The sequence below is a fragment of the Trachurus japonicus genome, chromosome 23 (assembly GCF_045865225.1).
Source record: "Trachurus japonicus isolate A0001 chromosome 23, Traja_1.0".
Taxonomy (NCBI): domain Eukaryota; kingdom Metazoa; phylum Chordata; class Actinopteri; order Carangiformes; family Carangidae; genus Trachurus; species Trachurus japonicus.
Genome location: NC_140929.1, coordinates 22,126,047 through 22,143,885, shown reverse-complemented (window position 1 = coordinate 22,143,885; position 17,839 = coordinate 22,126,047). Strand labels below are relative to the sequence as shown.

The following is a 17,839-nucleotide window of genomic DNA, read 5'->3' as shown; positions in this document are numbered from 1 at the left end:
TGACTTATCACTGAATTATCACAATATTATCTGTAGTTTTACCTATTTTTGTTGTTATTTTGGATGTTATTTCATTATATTTTATCATTATCATCATACTGATGTATTGTTATTTTTGATATTTTGATATTTGGATTATTATTATTATTATCATCATTAGTGATATGTTATAGTACTGTATATATACGGTGTTGCATTGTTAATATTGCTGTTATTTTGCTTATAATGAGTGTTTTTTTTTTCCACTTCTTCCTACTCCTTTTCAAACATGCTGTCCTTTTGTTTGTTTGCATTTTGTTGTTGTAGATGTTGTTTTAATATACTTTTTTTATTTTATACTTTATAAACCTTTTTGATAACACTTTATTTGACGCCTATCTCTATAACACATTATAACCATACTTATAATGAGGTATAATGCAGTTATAGCACTGTATAACTATAGTTATAAACACTCATAAATGATCATAAAGCTTTATAACAATAATCCTAACACACTATAAAGCATTTTATCATGACTTATAAGGTCAGGTATTATAATACGTTATAATTGTTAGTAACTCGCTGACAATGCCCACATCTATAATGCATTATTAATATAGTTATGTGTTATAATTGACTTATAAACATGTATAACTATCATTATAAACACTCAAAAATCACTTAAGACTTTATAACAATAAGCATAACACATTATAGAGCATTATAACTATTATAATACTAAGATCTTATAAGCCATTATAAAATGCTCTATGATATCTTGTGCTTATTGTTATAAAGCCTTATGATATGAGTGTTAATAATAATAGTTATACATGTTTATAAGCCAATTATAACACATTATAACTATATTAATAATGCATTATTGATGTGGGCATTGTCAGCGAGTTACTAACAATTATAATACCTGACCTTATAAGTCATGATAAAATGCTTTATAGTGTGTTATGCTTATTGTTATAAAGCATTATGATCATTTATGAGTGCTTATAATTATAGTTATACAGCGCTATAACTGCATTATAACTCATTATAAGTATGATTATAATGTGTTATAGAGATAGGCGTCAAGTAAAGTTCTTTTTTTTCTCTCTGATCATGGAGATTTTGTTTAAGTTTTGTTTCATGCATGTTCGAAATAAAGATTTCAATTCAATTCAATTCATCACCACCATGTGAGGTTTGATTTACCTCATAGCAGGTGAGTGCGCCCAGTGTGTGTGTGTGTGTGTGTGTGTGTGAGGACAGATGGATTGTGTCAACTGTCTAATCTTGGCATTGACAGTGATGGTTTGATCCTGAGTGGCGTGATGGACAGACTCACCGCGGCTCAGTAATACAAACTGATGAAGTGTCTGGGTCAGTGACCTTGAATGTCCGTTGATCTTTAGATGGATGGTGTTCTGGTGTCGGCCGCTAACAGGTCTGAATACTAAACTAACATTATTCATTTATGCTGCATTACGCCACGACACAACATATCACCAGCCCAATCAGTCAGTGTTGACTTTACTGTGCTGCATCTGCACGTGTGTGTTCATGCTATGGAGCTGTGTACTGTTTGGTTTAGGGTGAACAACGACTGACATTGACGTGACTGACGGAGGAGTGAGTGTTTATAATGACACTAATATTCACTGCCATCATATTAGCATAGCTGTGCATTTCATGTTGTTTGCAGATAGACAGGATTTTAAGCTTTTTGAGCTTGTTTGTGTGGAAATAGGAAATCATTAAGGCTGCAAGAAGTGATCAGACCCTCATATTGTTGTGCCTAACAAATTTCAAACATCCAGATGAAATACAACTGCAGTGGCAACACCAGTGAAATTTTTAATTTAGCTTCCTTGCAAGCTGAAGACATGTGTGCTTAGTTTCATGAGTTTTAAAGGATTGCAAATCCCTCAAAAAAAAAAAAAGCTTCCTGTTTAATGGCAAATCATAGGGACTTTAAGCAGTGGCAGCTGAAATGACAGTTGGAAACAGTTGAAATTCCAGCATGTAGTGGTGGAAATGAAACGCTCCTAAGCAGCATTTTTCTGTAATAATGGCTACTTTACTTCTTCAGGAAAATGAGGTGGCTCTGGATGTCGCTACAGTTTGTCGTTTAAAATGAATGTCAGATGAAGAGTTTGTAGAAATCTGTGTGTTACTTCAGCACCACGGACAGCGTCATGGTTGTGGCTGGAGAGGACGACTGCAGGTGAACAACAGTTCATGCTGACATTTCTATGGGTAAACTGGGAAACTAGAAAGCAGTAGGTAACAGCAGATAAATAGAATTCTTTCTTTCTTTCTTTCTTTCTTTCTTTCTTTCTTTCTTTCTTTCTTTCTTTCTATCTATCTATCTATCTATCTATCTATCTATCTATCTATCTATCTATCATAGTGATCATCATGAAGTTTTTAAGACTTGGTTTGTTTTGGGGTTTTTTTTGGTTCTTGTCATCACCTTTTTGTTCTGTGTCCTTTGATGTAATAATACAAAATAAAAATAAAAATAAAAAAAGTTCTTAAGACTTTGCTTACAGCAGTTGGTTGGCCTCATTACCAGTTGGGTGATGTTTGAAAGTAATTGTGAACCTGACTTCAATTTGACCTGTAAATATTTTCCAGGACGTCACGTGAAATCTAAGAAAAGCTCTGACCACAGCTTGTTGTTGTTCTACATCAAACGTGCAAATTATATGTTGGTCACCACCACAACGTTGTCTTCAGGCCTTACGGCTTTTTTTTTTTTTTACCAAAATTGAGGTGAACCCAGTCAACCTGCCCAGAGCAGCGCCTCAAGTCAGAGAAACTCATTTCCCGGTCGCCTGTGGGCAGCACTATCACTATGACTGCATACAGCTGCCTTCAGGACACAGCTCTCATCACACAAAGTTAAGTTTGGTGTTTTAATTTAATGCATACAACTTCCTGCTTCATAACGAATCACCATTGTGAAGGTCTTTAACTATACTGACCAAATGTGATGTTAATCTGATTAATTATCTAGGAAGACTGTACCAAAATATAGGCTAATACCCAGTTCTACTGATGCTTTCTGATGAGTCCGGAACAGTGTCCTGCTGCGAGCTGTGGTAACACTGAGTATAAATTTGCATTACAATTTACTCAGAGCTTTCCCAACTTCAGACACACAAATGTCCCAATTATCAGGAAAAGAGGGAATGATTTGTTTTGCTTGAAGCATCAATCCTTTACATATTCATGAGGAGAACGTAAATAAATAATGAGTTGGAGCTTTCAGTCAATGTGGCTGCTCACCTCCGCAGTAAGCATCTTTATTCAAGACTGATTTTTTCTCTTCTCTCTTGAAAGTTAAAGTGCTTTTAGTAGAACCTTAAATTTCATCTCATCTTCATCTCATTTTCTCCCAACAGCTAATTTGTTTTGGTTCTTGAGAGGTCACGCAGCAGAGGCTGATGGAAGCATGAAGGCGGTGACGGGAAGTGTTTCATTATCTGCGCTCCATCGCATTAGGATTTAGGACTTTTAAGCTTCAGCGTGATTGAACACCGCAGCAGGACAATGATGCTAAATCAACCAATTCCATTTTTCAGGCAAAGCAGCAGCAGTGTTTGACCGAGTGCAGTCAAACATCTTCCATCAGTCCAACTACTCATGTGAAGCACTTGACGGCTGCGGCGCAGACGATGGTCATCATGAGCATCCATCTGAAGTCCGCAATCTGTTGACTTCATTCAGCTATGAAGGATTTGCAATTAAATTAGCTTTTTATTGCAACTTGATTGGAGTTGATTTTCTGATTCTCATGATTATAGAGCTGAATCATTAACAAAAAGGATCTCAACCCCAGTTTCATCTTCTTCAGAATGAGGCCTCAGACTTTAAAGACACAATCAAACAGCTCTCTGAATGTCATTCAGTTCCACATGATAACATGTGGCCAGTTAAAACACGCTGGGAGGGAGGGACTTGTCGCTGATATTGATTGACATCTACAGTAGCCAATACGGTGGAATGTATGTCAAGCACCACCTACAGTCTGTTGTAAACTGTGTTACAAACGGCTAACGAGTAATCAAAAAAGTTATTGTTTCTCCCATTATAACGCCGTTTTACTGTTACTGACAATACAATGTGCCGTTACTTGACTCAAGAAGTCCCGTCACAAAATAAAACACCTGTTTAAGTGCACGTTATACGCTTTTTTTTTCAGTCCATCAACTGGTCGGAAAAGGCAAGGCAATTTTATTTGTATAGCCCGTTTTTACAAACAGTTTGTCTCAAAGGGCTTTACATGGCATCACAACAACATCCTCTGTCCTTAGTCCCTCACATCCACTGAGGAAAAACTCCATAGAAAACTCAAAATCAAAATCGGAGAAACCTCAGGGTGAGCAACAGAGGAGGGATCCCTCACCCAGGACGGACAGACGGGACATAGATGTTGTTACAGACAAGAAAACAGTTTACAGTTTATGTCACAGAATGTGCGAAATATGGAAATGTTAGCAAGAGTTGATGAAGGCAGCCTCTGGTGAGAGGGGGGGGGGGGGGGGGGGCTGGCTGCTGTATCACTCCGCCTCTTCCAAACACTGCTGATCCAAACAGCTGATAGGTGGAGTGATACAGCATGTTGCGGAGGCTGCCTGTGCAGAGGAATACTTAGTCAGTTGGCAAGTTCCAGATAAACAGGGGTCAGGGTTAAAGCTACAGAAATGTCAAGACAATACACCATCAGGTCCCTTTATGAACCGCTGCCAAGGCTTTTTGCCTTTATTCGATATACACAGTATAGATAGACAGGAAAGGGGGAGGCAGGGAGAGGGGGAATGACATGGAGGAAAGGGCTGCCCGACCTGCGGTGAGGACTGTAGCCTCTACATGGGGCGGCCGCTTTACCCACTGCGCCACGCACCGCCCCTACTTTACTTTTTTAATTAGTTACTTTTATGATGTAGTAACTCAGTTACTAACTCAGTTACTTTTTGGGGAAAGTAATGAGAAACTATAACTAATCACTTTTTAAAAATAACATGCCCAACACTGGTTACACTGGCAGAAAATATAGTTTAGTTTGGGGAAAAATGTAAAAATTTGAGGAACTGGGTTTAATTAATGCAAAATTAGGCCCGCCCACAAGTGCAGGATGAGTCATCAAACGACTGAATCCACTTTACATTTTTTTTGTTTGTTTTTACATGAATTTAGTTTGAAGAGAAATAAATGAACAATCAACATGTGGATACAGGATCACATTCAATTCAAAGTAATACAGAGTCATTTATAATAAGGTTTAGCAAATACAAAACATATTTAATTCAAAAGCTACACCTACAAATTATACATGCCGTCCTTCAGACTGAAGTGATGATGAATAGTGAGCATTAAGTGAACTCCTAAGACCTGTTGTGTTTCTATAACTGCTGGAGGGAACACATGAAAAATTGTTAAAGTCAACTTAACTTTGCTGCGTTTCCTCTACATTAATCAGCTTGTTCTGGGCCGTCGCACTGTGCTAGATAAGAGTACGCAAGTTAATGTCAATCAATCACTCTGGAAGCCTGGGGTGAGGACAAATAATGCCTCTTGTATTACATTTTTAGAGACGAGCTCTATTTAAATTTAGTTGAAAGATTATTATTCATTTATTTAAATTACATTCCTTTTTTTTCCCCCCCTCGTGCTCATCTCATGTTCTAGTTTCCTCAGTAATGATAGTGGTCCCGCCCTTTAATATAGGTTTCAGGGGCATCTCTGTGGTTGCTATACAATTACCTTCTTAAGTACTGATAAGAGGTACACAAAGAGAGACATTTTTCAAAACTTGGTGGTACTGCACCATATCAAATAACTATTAGCTGTGAAGGCCGAGGCAGAGAGTGATCAGATAGGACCAAACTTTGTACCAGCTTTATGAAAAGACACTGAGTCAGCCATAGTGGGGATGCTCCAAGAATGGAAGAGTTGGTCCTGGTTAAAGTGATAATGACAGGATTTGACTGTCCTGAGGCTTCCATATGATTTGCATCCATCCATTCATCCATCCATTCATCAGCTACACCACTTATGCGTGCAGGGCTACGAAGGGGGGGCTGGAGCCAATCCAAGCTGACATTGGGCAAGGGCAGGGTGCACCCCAGGCAGGTCATCGGTCCATCACAGCACCAACATAGAGAGAGAGACGAATAACCTCACATACTATGGGCACTTCAGAGTTGCCAATTAACTTAATGTGCATGTCTTCCATATGTGCATGAAGCAGGTCATCTGATACCAGCAGCAGGATGATCTATGCTGTAACAGAATGGGTGGAGCGGCTGTAGCATTAGCACTTACGCTAACTGCTGATCGGTGGGCGCTAACCCTGGGCGGAGGGATACGCGAGTTGGTTAGCTCCAAATAAAAACTGCGTTTTTCCTGCACTTTGAAGGGCTGGAAAAAATATATATTATAGCGAACAATGGAACTGTGTATTTTTTTTCAGGTAAAACCTCTTTTAGGCTGCGAAAATAGGCCGTTTCTTTGGGTCTGTTCACAACACTGTATGTTGTAAATCTCTGGGCAGGGCTATGGGCTGGCGTTGCTAACGGGAGGGGTGCAGAGAATCTTCTACTGCAATTAAAGTAGGGCTATTTGTAGATCATACAACCCCACTTTAAAAAAATGCTACTATCCCTTTAACATTAAACTGCGCTATAGAAAAGTCATAGACAAATGAATTGATTTGTTTTGTCTAATTTGTCTAATGTATCATCTATTTCCACCTTGAGCCAACAATTAATGAACAGGTGATTATTTTGTAATGGATATGACTTTTTAAAAATGAATTAATGTTGTTTTCTGTCTTCTTTTTTTTTTTACTTGATTTTTGAGGGAAAAAGTTAGTAAGGGGTGAGGTGTTGTTAAACACAGAATCATTCCTTTGTTTCTTTAATTAACAACCATGGCAGAGATGATGTGTAGTGGATACCCACTGCCATCCCAAAAGAACTGCTATCCTTTTCCCCCTGACACTCCCCACACACCTCCCCACCACTGTAAAAATACAATAAAGCAACCAATGATTCTATCGCAGGGCGAAGCCTGGTGGTGAACCGGAGAGCCGTGCGTCTCCTCTGAGCTAAATCAACTTACCGAGACCTGAAACTGTCATGTTCTGTATGACTCAAATTACAGTGTTGTGGAGTTGCACTACACCTTCAAAGATGGTGATTAAATTATGGGAGAACAGGGACGGGGGATGAGGTCTGGTGGAATTAGAAAGTGACTGAAATAGAAATGAGATCACTGGAAGTTTGGGTGAAAGCTTCGTGAACGTTTCCATTTTACAGAACATGATAAAGCCCCCACAGCAGGTGACACTATGAATGAAAGACACACTGTGCAGCCAATGAGCTCCTTGTTATCTATATCAGATGCCCTTTACTGTAGGCTACATGTAATTCTCACCATCACCAAGAAGGTAATTCAGACGTCAGTAGGGGTGGGGGGAAAAATCAATACAACATAAAAAACCTACGCCAATATTTTGAATGGCAATTTTTATACTTATTTGACACACTTTTCCTCCAAGTCTTTTTATGTTGCCTTTGTGTTTTCTTCCTTGTAACTGTTCAGTGTAAATCATTAATCAGTAGGCTACTGATCGGCCTGAATGAGATGCAGTGATCGTCTTTTTTAATGCAGCTCCAACATTTTCAAGACAACAGCTATGTTGTATCGATGTACGGACGCAAAGTATCAATCTGGACAGACTTGGAAATGTATTATTAATAATAGATGTTAAAGGTTATAGCCACAACTTTTTCATCATAACGATTAATTTTTCAAAAATAATACATCCACAGAATGTCTAGAGGGGTGTAGAATAAAAGTATTAATTTTACTGATTGTTTTAATAGTATACAAATAGCCTAATTGTTTTATACATTTTGACGGGTCCAAAATATATAAATATTTACATCTGGTTACTTTGGCAACGTCGGCATGAAATGATCTCAGCGCCAACAGCATTAGTACGTTGATGTCACGTGAGGCCGAGCTAAGGAGCCAGATCCTGATAGCTCTGTGGAGAAAATGACATTGTGCTAATGCTAATGCTAACTGACGGTCAGCCGGTACTGTAACGTTTCTGGTGCAAGCGTGATGCTGCAGGTGAGTTAGTGTGAAATGGTTCAAGTGTGTTTTCTGTCCGCTGTCAACAGTGGAGCTGCTGCTTGTTAAATACGGTTAACGTTAGCTTAGCCTTAGCTACTAGCCGCTCCCTATAGGCGTTACCTGGCAACCAGTACAATTGAAGGTTGGAGCGAGAGCGGGCGAGTGTGAGTGCGACACCTACTGGCCGGGAAGAAGTGAACTTGTAGCTAACACCTTTAACAAAGTTTTCAATTGGACACAGCTGTGGAAAAAGCTAATAAAGCACAATATATTTCTGCATATTGCAATATTTCTAATATTACAATAATACCGTATCGAGACACAAGTATCGTAATAATATCGTATCGCGGGGCCTCTGGTGATTCCCACCCCTGGACGTCAGATCATCTAAACACACACAACTCCTGCAGAGGCCACATCAAAATGTGTAAGACTTACATCAGATTAGCTAGTGGATTTGTGACTTGTTGACGTGGGATATGAAAGTTACTGCATCGGAGATTCTCTTTGGATGTGGATTTAAAGCCTGTGGTAGAGGATTGCTCAGTAAATGAGCCGTGGAGGAGGCTCCAGGATCGACAACAAACCTCTTAACCATCAATTATTTGACTGTTTCAGGTTGTAGTTCTCAGTCATCCAGGCAGCTGCGTGGGGTCATATAAAGGCCTAAGTCATAGTCAGTACACAGGAACTCGGGAGTAACAGAGGGAATAAATTAATTCCCCCCGGAGTGCGAATCTCTTATGAATATGAAAGACTGGCCGTTTACAAAACGAGACCCACAAGGTTTACACCACACCACAAATGGATGAATTTAAAACATACCCATATCCCATTACTGCCAATCTGAATTGTATATGAGATTCACTAATCTGCTTTTCTGAGGCCAAGTGTGATTTGCTTTTCTAAGATGCACAAGAGTAATTCAAGTTAATACTCATTTATTCATTCATTTTTTATGCATTCACTAATTCCTTGTTAGACTTGTCTGCCCTGGAGTGGTCATTTACAAAGTACGGCAGTGTCTAAAAACTAAATAGCATTAAAATTCAAGCAGAAAGCCAAAATTCCCACAGTGTCAAAGCATTTGTTCTTTGTCACCTAAGGGAAGCTATTTGATATTTGGCATCATCGATGTTTGGCAGAGTTCGAGCAAAACTAGAACTAAACACAGTGAGGCCAAACAATAATGGAGACATGGTGAGATAGAGGCAAGGATAACCTTTTCTTCATCAGAATAAAAGTGAGGCTGCACTACTTTAGTTTTCAGCCTTGAGCTGATGTTGTGAAATTGGCTTTTCAAAAAAAGAAAAAAAGAAAGATGGCTCATATGTTTATGAAAATTGAGGGAGAAAATGAAAAAACTTTTTTTTTCTTTTGGTATTTGTCTCTGTGTAAAGCATTATGGAGCTTTGTGTTTCTTGGAGCTCCAACAGCCTAAAGCAAAGGGCCGGATTGATAAAGACTATACTGCAATATGGTGCGTGTCCATTTTATTTTGAAATGTCAGATGGGGAAAAAAAAGATGGTGTGTGTAGGTGTAGAAGCTGAAGATGTACTTAAAAACCAACCATACGGTAAGAACTGCTTTTGTTATACAGGTGCATCTCAGTGACTTAGAATGAATTTATTTCACTAGTTCAATTCAAATAGTGGACTGAAATATTTCATGTCTTTATTTCTTTTAATGAAAACACAAAATTCAGTAAATCAAAAAGATTTGGTGACCTAATTAGTCACACTCTAATCAGCTAATTAACTCAAAAAAACCTGCAAAGGTTTCCTGAGCCACATGTTTTACCCCCCAGTGTTTTCACAGTAGAAGTTTGAGGGAATCACTTTGTGGTGAATAAACATCATGGTTTATTTTTTTGTGAAACTAAATTGTTCTTGTTTTTTTAAGGTGGCTGAAATACTGAAATACATTTGTTCTTATTTCTGAGCTTCTGTGCTGCTTCTCCAAACTGCGAGTGCATTGACCCAGACCTACTGCAGGTTACACACACTGTGGATACGTAAGTGCTTATACAGCCCAGCATCAAGCAGGCTGAACTCTCACTTTACCAGCCTCCACTGCAACACGCTGCTGTCTTCCATAAGACCAAAGCCTCAACAGCTGCATTCAGAAACACACACACAGTGTTTAACACAACGTTCCCAACTGATGATCGTAGCAACACAAAGCTGAGGTAATTAAACTGTTCGTTTAAATTAGCCGTGGCTGTAAGTCAGAGGAGTATCCTCTAGCAACATTAAATAATTTAGTCTAGTGTAAAGCTTTTCATACATTTTTAAAGCCTGAAATACTGAGTGTTCCTGCATTTTCCAATCATATATTCATTGCCCATATGTGTTGATATTATTCCGTTCTTCAACTGTGCTCTTATTGACTCATTTTATCAGACTGCTTGACACAGGCACATCACAAACACTGTGATTCACATCATTAGGTTGTTCATGTCTCAATGGACATTTGGCGCGTAACAGAAAGACACGTTCCACTTTTATCATGCTTCTTGGTTTTTATATTAGCAAACAGCGGTGGTTTCTTCTGGTTGAAATAACAAATGGTGATTATGGTTATGTCATTTATTATTGCCAACTAATAATAACTCTACAATGGTTTAAATGATTTTTTTCCTTTGCTGTTGTCTGGTTAATGCACTCCCTGCAAAGTGGTGCCTGCAAATAGCACAAAATCCTTTGTGTGACATATCATTTTCCGGCAATGCGACTAGTTCAACAAGACCAGCAGAGATTAGGGAAGGATTCAGATTTGATATGCGGATTTTCTGCTAAACGCTACAGAAGCCCTGTACTGCCCCGGCTGAAGACACATTTCTGTTGGTGAAAGAAGTTTTCAGGCTCCGAACTCCAAAGCCTCAGACCAGAGTGTAAAAAAAAAAAAAAGTATGTGGACAGGGTGGCTACATGCCGTTAGCCTTATGGCCTTTTTTTTGTTTTGTTTTCTATCAATACGGCTTTATTCTCTCTGCTCTGTGTGCAGCTCGTCCAGACAAAGCACTAAAGACCCCAGAAACTCACCAGTTCTCTCGCTGTCGGACAGATAAACAGAGCGGAGACGGAGGAGAGAGAGGTGAGAAAGGGAAAAACAACAGTCAAGATGGAGACCCGGCTACAAAAACAGGTCAGAGATAGAGAGAGAGGGAGAGTGTGTGTGAGCCAGCTGAAGCACATTGTTCCTGTCTCACACATTCAGGTCTCACCTCCAGCTGATGCCTCCTGCAGCCCGCTCCTTTCACAACTTATCACATTTCCAGCAACCTCTCCCCACTGCCAAGGAATTTACTTGCCAAATCTAATAATTACTTTGCAAGACCTTGGCGACAATTGCATTATGAGAGAGCGTTCGCATGTACGTATAGTCTCCGGGACAGCAACCCCCAGTCAAAATTGTCAATTTAATCATAATTAATAATGGCAGCGTCGCAGCATTTCAATCCTGCGAGTCAAAGTCATTAAAATGGCTCCAAGAACTCCAGGACTATACTGTCTGGAGGAAGTAATCAACTTTGGACAGGCCTCAGTAATTCATTAATATACCACCTCCGCAACAAAGAGGGGGAGCGGCTAGGTGGAGGGGGAGGGGGAGGGGGGGGGTGACTTTGTCTACAGGACATTTGTGTCTTTAGACTCTCTGGGATAACTCTGGATGTTTATGGAAGTTCAATCAAGATGGATTTTCTTATCAGTGGTGAAGGAGAACTATTAAAAAAACATTATTCCAGTTAGACTAATAAGTCAAACGATGTCAGTTATGATCTTTTTCAGAAGTGAGAGTCAGCTGGGTATGTCAGCAGTCGAATTTTGGTGTCAGGCGTTTATTATGTAAAAGCATGATCACTTAACTGCTTTTTGATCAATGATTGAGCGCTGCAGTCAAAAAATGAGCCCCAGCTGGGCCCCAAACAAGTTAGAGATACACACACACACCCAGGTCTGAAACACCCAATGGTGCTGAAGTACACAACTGATGATGTATCCCCAACCTATGCTGCGTTCAAGACAATTCGGAAGTAACCAAGAAGTCAGAACTCCAACTTGGAAATTTCCTATCATAAATAGGCTATCATAGTGTTTGTAGGAGAAAAGAAACAGTGGATGCCTGAAAGAAGTTTGAGATTGTGGCTGATTTCTGAACATGAAAGATTTATGTTTATTTTGGAAGCAGATGAAGATGTGTGAAAACATCGACAAATAACTTTTGTTACGGTTCCATTCTTACTATTGAACGATGAGGACCGCCATGTAGCATTGATGCCGCTGAAGTCAAGTCAAAAAATCGGAGCTCCGTTCGATTTATTTTTCACAACTCAGACCTTGTTTTTTTCACGAGTTGCGAGTTGTCTTGAACGCAGCATTATGTTAGGGGTTGGCATTACACCAACATTGTACTGAAGACCTTCAAAATATTATCTTCATGAATGCTTAATGTTTGAAAAGGTAAAATGCGGCCGTATCATGTGACAGTAGTACTGTAGTTGTGTGTTAACACAACTTTTCCCTTTTTTTGTTTTTTCTTAAGTATATTTTTAAGGCTTTTTGCCTTTAATTGAAAGAATAGTTGAGAGAGACAGGTAATGGGGAGGCAGAGAGAGGGGGAATGGCATGCAGCAAAGGGCCACTAGATTTGGGATTCGAACCGAGGTTGGCTGCAGCAAGGACTGTAGCCTGGCGCCTGATCACCGACTGAGCTATAAGACATCCCAACAACCTTTTCATCTTATGTGGTGCCATTCATATTTTGTCTAATCATTATCATTATGGACACATGGCAAAAAAGTCAAAATATGCACTTGCATTTGAGTTAACATTGAATATCAGAGATCCATAAGGATTCATTGTTTCTGTGGAGTAATCTACATGTCCAAACATTAGCATCTGCCAACGTGTCACTTCATCAGCTGTAATTATCAGACTCTTGTTATGTGCGTACCTTGAAAGCTCCCGACCGACAGGTAAAGCCAGGTGAGTGCCGGGATGAAGACCAGGGCGAGGGAGGCCGCCAGGAACTTCCTGCGCCCGCGACACATTACCAGCATCCTCTGGACCAAGGCAAACGCAAAGAGAGGTGAAGTGACCTCTATGTGGGCAGCAGCTGTTGTCCAGACCGATTCATTGCACTGGAAGAGAGGAGAGAGAGAGGGGAGAGAAAGAGAGGAGAGAGAAGGAAAAACTAGGTTAGAGAAGGAGTAAACATTTTACATCCTGTATAGACACAATTACAGCTTAGCAGGCAGCTGCTGCTGTTGCCAAAGCACTCTGCACTGCATCGAGCGCTTGTGCAGATAGTGTTCACTGAAAGAACAGATGGCAGCATGAGACCGGGGAAATGCTGAATAATGTTATAGGTTATATTTAAAGAATATTTCAGGATTATTAAAACATCACCAGATCTTAGATTTCCTTTCCAGGTTGTCTTCCAGATTTTTACACATTTTTACATATTTTGATGTAATATTAATTATTTTACTCCCAATGTGCTACATACAGTACATCCCATATCAGTTGTAGATTTGTTATACCAAATTTAATGCAGATATAACATTACAATTACACAATTTGGAGGATCAGTGCATCATCACCAAATATACAGTATTACATAGATAACATATGATATGTACTCTTATGTTATCTCACTGAGCTTTGTGATGATACACTGGGAATACTATGGTGTTTCTTCTTTTAAAAATATGCCACAAGCCATTTCTTTTCTTGCAAGCTTTTAGTTAGGTTCTACTTGTGTATCAGTGTTTGGCAATATGAGGAGCTGTATGTTATTATGTCTTTTATCATGTCATTATCCTATGTGTCTTTTATGTCCTTTGTCAGTATCCTTTTTGTCTTTTATCATGCTCTTTTGTCATTATCTCAGTTTTATTATTTTGAAGCACATTGAGTCTTTGCCTGATGTATGAAATGTGCTGTATATATATAAATGACTTGCTTACTTACTGCCTGGATGTGAAATATTTAATCAAAAACTGAAAAATGGGAGTGTTTGGGGGATAAACTGAACAGGAATACCAGATTTGGTGATGCTTAAAGGGATAGTAGCATTTTTTTAAAAGTGGGGTTGTATGATCTACAAATAGCCACTAAGTACTTTAATTGCAGTAGAAGACTCTCTGCACTCCTCCCGTTAGCAACGCCAGCCCATAGCCCTGCCCAGAGATTTACAACATACAGTGTTGTGAACAGACCCAAAGAAACGGCCTATTTTCGTGGCCTAAAAGAGGTTTTACCTGAAAAAAAAAATACACAGTTCCATTGTTCACTATAATATAATTTTTTCCAGCCCCTCAAAGTGCAGGAAAAACGCTGTTTTTATTTGGACCTAACCAACTGCTGATCGGCGGGCGCTAACCCTGGGCGGAGGGATACGTGAGTTGGTTAGGTCCAAATAAAAACTGCGTTTTTCCTGCACTTTGAAGGGCTGGAAAAACGGCTGGCGTTGCTAACGGGAGGAGTGCAGAGAGTCTTCTACTGCAATTAAAGTACTTAGGGGCTATTTGTACATCATACAACCCCACTTTAAAAAAATGATACTATCCCTTTAAAGTATCCCGGAAATTTGTCGTTAGACAAATGTAGTTAGGAAAATTGGCTTTATACGTATCATGGGCTAAACCAGAAGGTGCATCACGACAATATGAAAACACTGGACCTACAGTAGCAAGAACCAAAACATGTTAACCCTTAACACGTTCTGCGGGTGCTAAGACGTTAATCTTTATGTTGGATCATGTTTTGTGATTGGCTTCTTCTCGCAAATTCCACATGGCTTTGGGATGCAGAGAGATTTCTGGGAATTATAAAATACAATGGGGTCCTGAAATCCCCGGTGTTTGAGCCCCTGATTACACAAACATAATCTTGGGTCAGACACAGAGAGTCTCCATGGCAGCATCTTATTAAGCTCATCACATAAACCATAAAAGAATACAACAATATAGATCAGACGTTCCTAAAAGCTGCCAAACGAGCCTGAGGAGACACCCGACGTATCGCACGCCGCCCGTATCAGACAGTCGCATATCGATCCGACTGGATGACGTCATCAGATTAGTGGATTTCCAGTGTGATCCGGGTCAGAGTAAACAAGTCTCACTGTGTGATATTAATCAAAATCATCTTTCCCTTCCAACAACATTCGCCCAATTTATCTTGACCAAAACAGCCCGGGGATGAAACATAATACCTCCGGCTGCACAGTGGAGGCCTGCACACACGCACACACACACATACACACTCACACACACAACCCAGGACACCAATTATCATACTGTCACCCTGTAGGACGCTGCACAGGGAGCCCATTTCACAAACGGGAATAGTATTTCCAACGCTCCCTCAGCGCCTACACTGAATCTCCAAGATTTTTTTTTTTTTTCATAGTGGTCTGGTTAAGTGCGAAGAGCTCAGAGTGAGACCGGGGGTTAAACGAGGCTAGAGGAGATTAAACAAGTCTCTCAAGTATGACAACCGGCGCTTTGATATGCTGTGAATCATTTCAGTGGCTCCTTAGCCTTTGACCCCCGTGCGATATTAGCTCTTCGCTGGATGCTGTGATTTAAATTGCAAATGCAACACTGAAAGGCATTTATTACCACATCCAAGTGAGGTGTCAGACCACACAGTAAGCAGCTCCAGTCATGCAGGGACACGGGGGAGAAAAGACATTATGTTGCAAAAAAAGGGGGGTGGGCTCGGACTGAAGGGGCTTTTTTTTTCTCTTTTCTTTTTTTTGGCCCTTGTTATCAGTCATCGGCTTCACTGCTGAGGTGTGACACGATGTCATCAGCTGTCACAGCTTTTCAATTAGGTTTAGGAGACAGACAGTGTGGTTTCCAAAGGTTAACTCACATGTCTAACCCACTGGACATGTGTCACAACTGTCAACTATGTAGATTCTTAATCTCAACATCCTGTATTACAACTAAAAGCCCTGCATGGCCACTTATATACAGCTGTAGAGTGCAAACTGGTGGGTTGCACCCTTTCATTTCATTCTATCCATTAGGCGACATCTTTATGCAAGTATGTGTATGTGTATGTGTAATCATGGCATGTACATATGTATGCCTTTTTTTTTCTGAAAATCAATTAAAAGTGAATCACAAAAAAAAAGACAAAAAAACTAGAAAGAAAAGAATTATAAGCAATTATTAGTGTTAATCCTGATGCTCAAGAACAGTTATGTTATTCATTTCTGACATATTTTATAGTTTAACCGCTATACACCCTAAAACAATTATTTCGATAAAGACAATGAGAGAAGTAGAGAAGATGAAATCTTTACTTTTTGGTGGATGCACAATGCTGTTGGATGTAAAATGTTATTTATCAAGTGTTTTGAAGATAGGAAATGTATGCCGATGTGTCGATACGGTGACGTGTTAACTGTATGTGCACGATGATATGAAAAGGTAGCAAAAGGTTTCAACATGTCAGCTGTGGACAGTGATACAGTTTCTGTATCTTTAGTGACTGAAGTATGTCATCACAGTGAGGGTAACACATTCATTCTGGAGCCAGAGAGACTTGGTGTCCTTCTATTTAATTAAAAAGAAAAACATAAAGATGTGCATGAATCAGCAATCACCCAAAATAAGTTTGGAAATATCAGCACATTAGGTATCATCTTAAATCCAATAATGTGCTTCCTATTTTTTGGAACTAAATGCAAATAGACACTTCGGTCAAACGCAAAACAGCTTGTATGTTCAAATTTGTATTTAAGATTTCTTACAATGATTTAAAAATGAACACAAATCTGAAATGTGTTAAACGATTGTGTATCTATCTACAGTATTAGACTTTCAAATCAACAAATATTGGAGATTCCTGAACCTGAGATTGAGGTCTAATGAGTTACAAATTATGTCAGATCTGTTCTATAAATCTAGAGTTCATTTGAATTAGACTGCTAATCAGATTAACTCTTTATCCACAGTAACGGTGGCATCTCATTTCGTGAGGCTTAGGCTACTCTGCCCTCAACCAGACACAGTCCATGTAATTCTTCCTCATGTCCGTCCTCTGAATGATCAAACCGCTCCCTGAGTCACTGCGGCTGCCGCTGGTCATGTTTTTCAAAGAAAAGTCCAACCCTTTATCAAGTGAATATGAAAGGAAACACAGCTGGTAACCCCTGAAAGCCCCCAGTCCTTCAGTCCTTAGTCAAAGTCACCTTGCACCATAAAAGCCTCAGACCTTCATACACCTGAAAAACATGCAGAATATGAGCTGGAGAATAACATCTGATCATTTCTAATCTTCCTCTGTGCAGATCGTGACGTCCATGGCCTGGCCTCAACTTTATGCTGATTGCTACTGATGGAGCGAGCCTTCTGTAAGTTGATAGAAAATGGAATTGTATATCAACAGCTCAATATTAAATTGCTGTGTGTTGACACTAAAAGTGGTGAGCAATGATTACAGAGGAATGCTTTATTGGTTGAAAAGGGCCAGGGAGAAACACTCTGAGAATGGGATTGAATTGTCACAGTGAGTGAAGGCCCTGCTCGGAGGTGGTACATTAACAGAGGGCACAATCATGAAGCCATTCTGACAGAGTTATTATGAAAGATAGTCTTCAAATGAAAGGAAAGTAGAACTGTAATGGACAGAGGTACCGAACATGAACACAAATCAATTCATTCCCTCCCTGGGTTCATTCAAATTC

General features: G+C 39.6%; 1 protein-coding gene across 1 annotated transcript in view; it reads right to left on the bottom strand.

Moving 5' to 3' along the window:
* The window catches only part of large1 (LARGE xylosyl- and glucuronyltransferase 1), a 144,250-nt gene that overhangs the window by 96,805 nt on the left and 29,606 nt on the right, over positions 1 to 17,839 (bottom strand). Inside the window, exon 2 of the mRNA XM_085769398.1 lies at positions 13,088 to 13,274. Within this exon, the coding sequence (XP_085625524.1) occupies positions 13,088 to 13,193 (106 nt within the window). The 5' untranslated portion in view covers positions 13,194 to 13,274. The remainder of the gene's footprint in view (positions 1 to 13,087; positions 13,275 to 17,839) is intronic.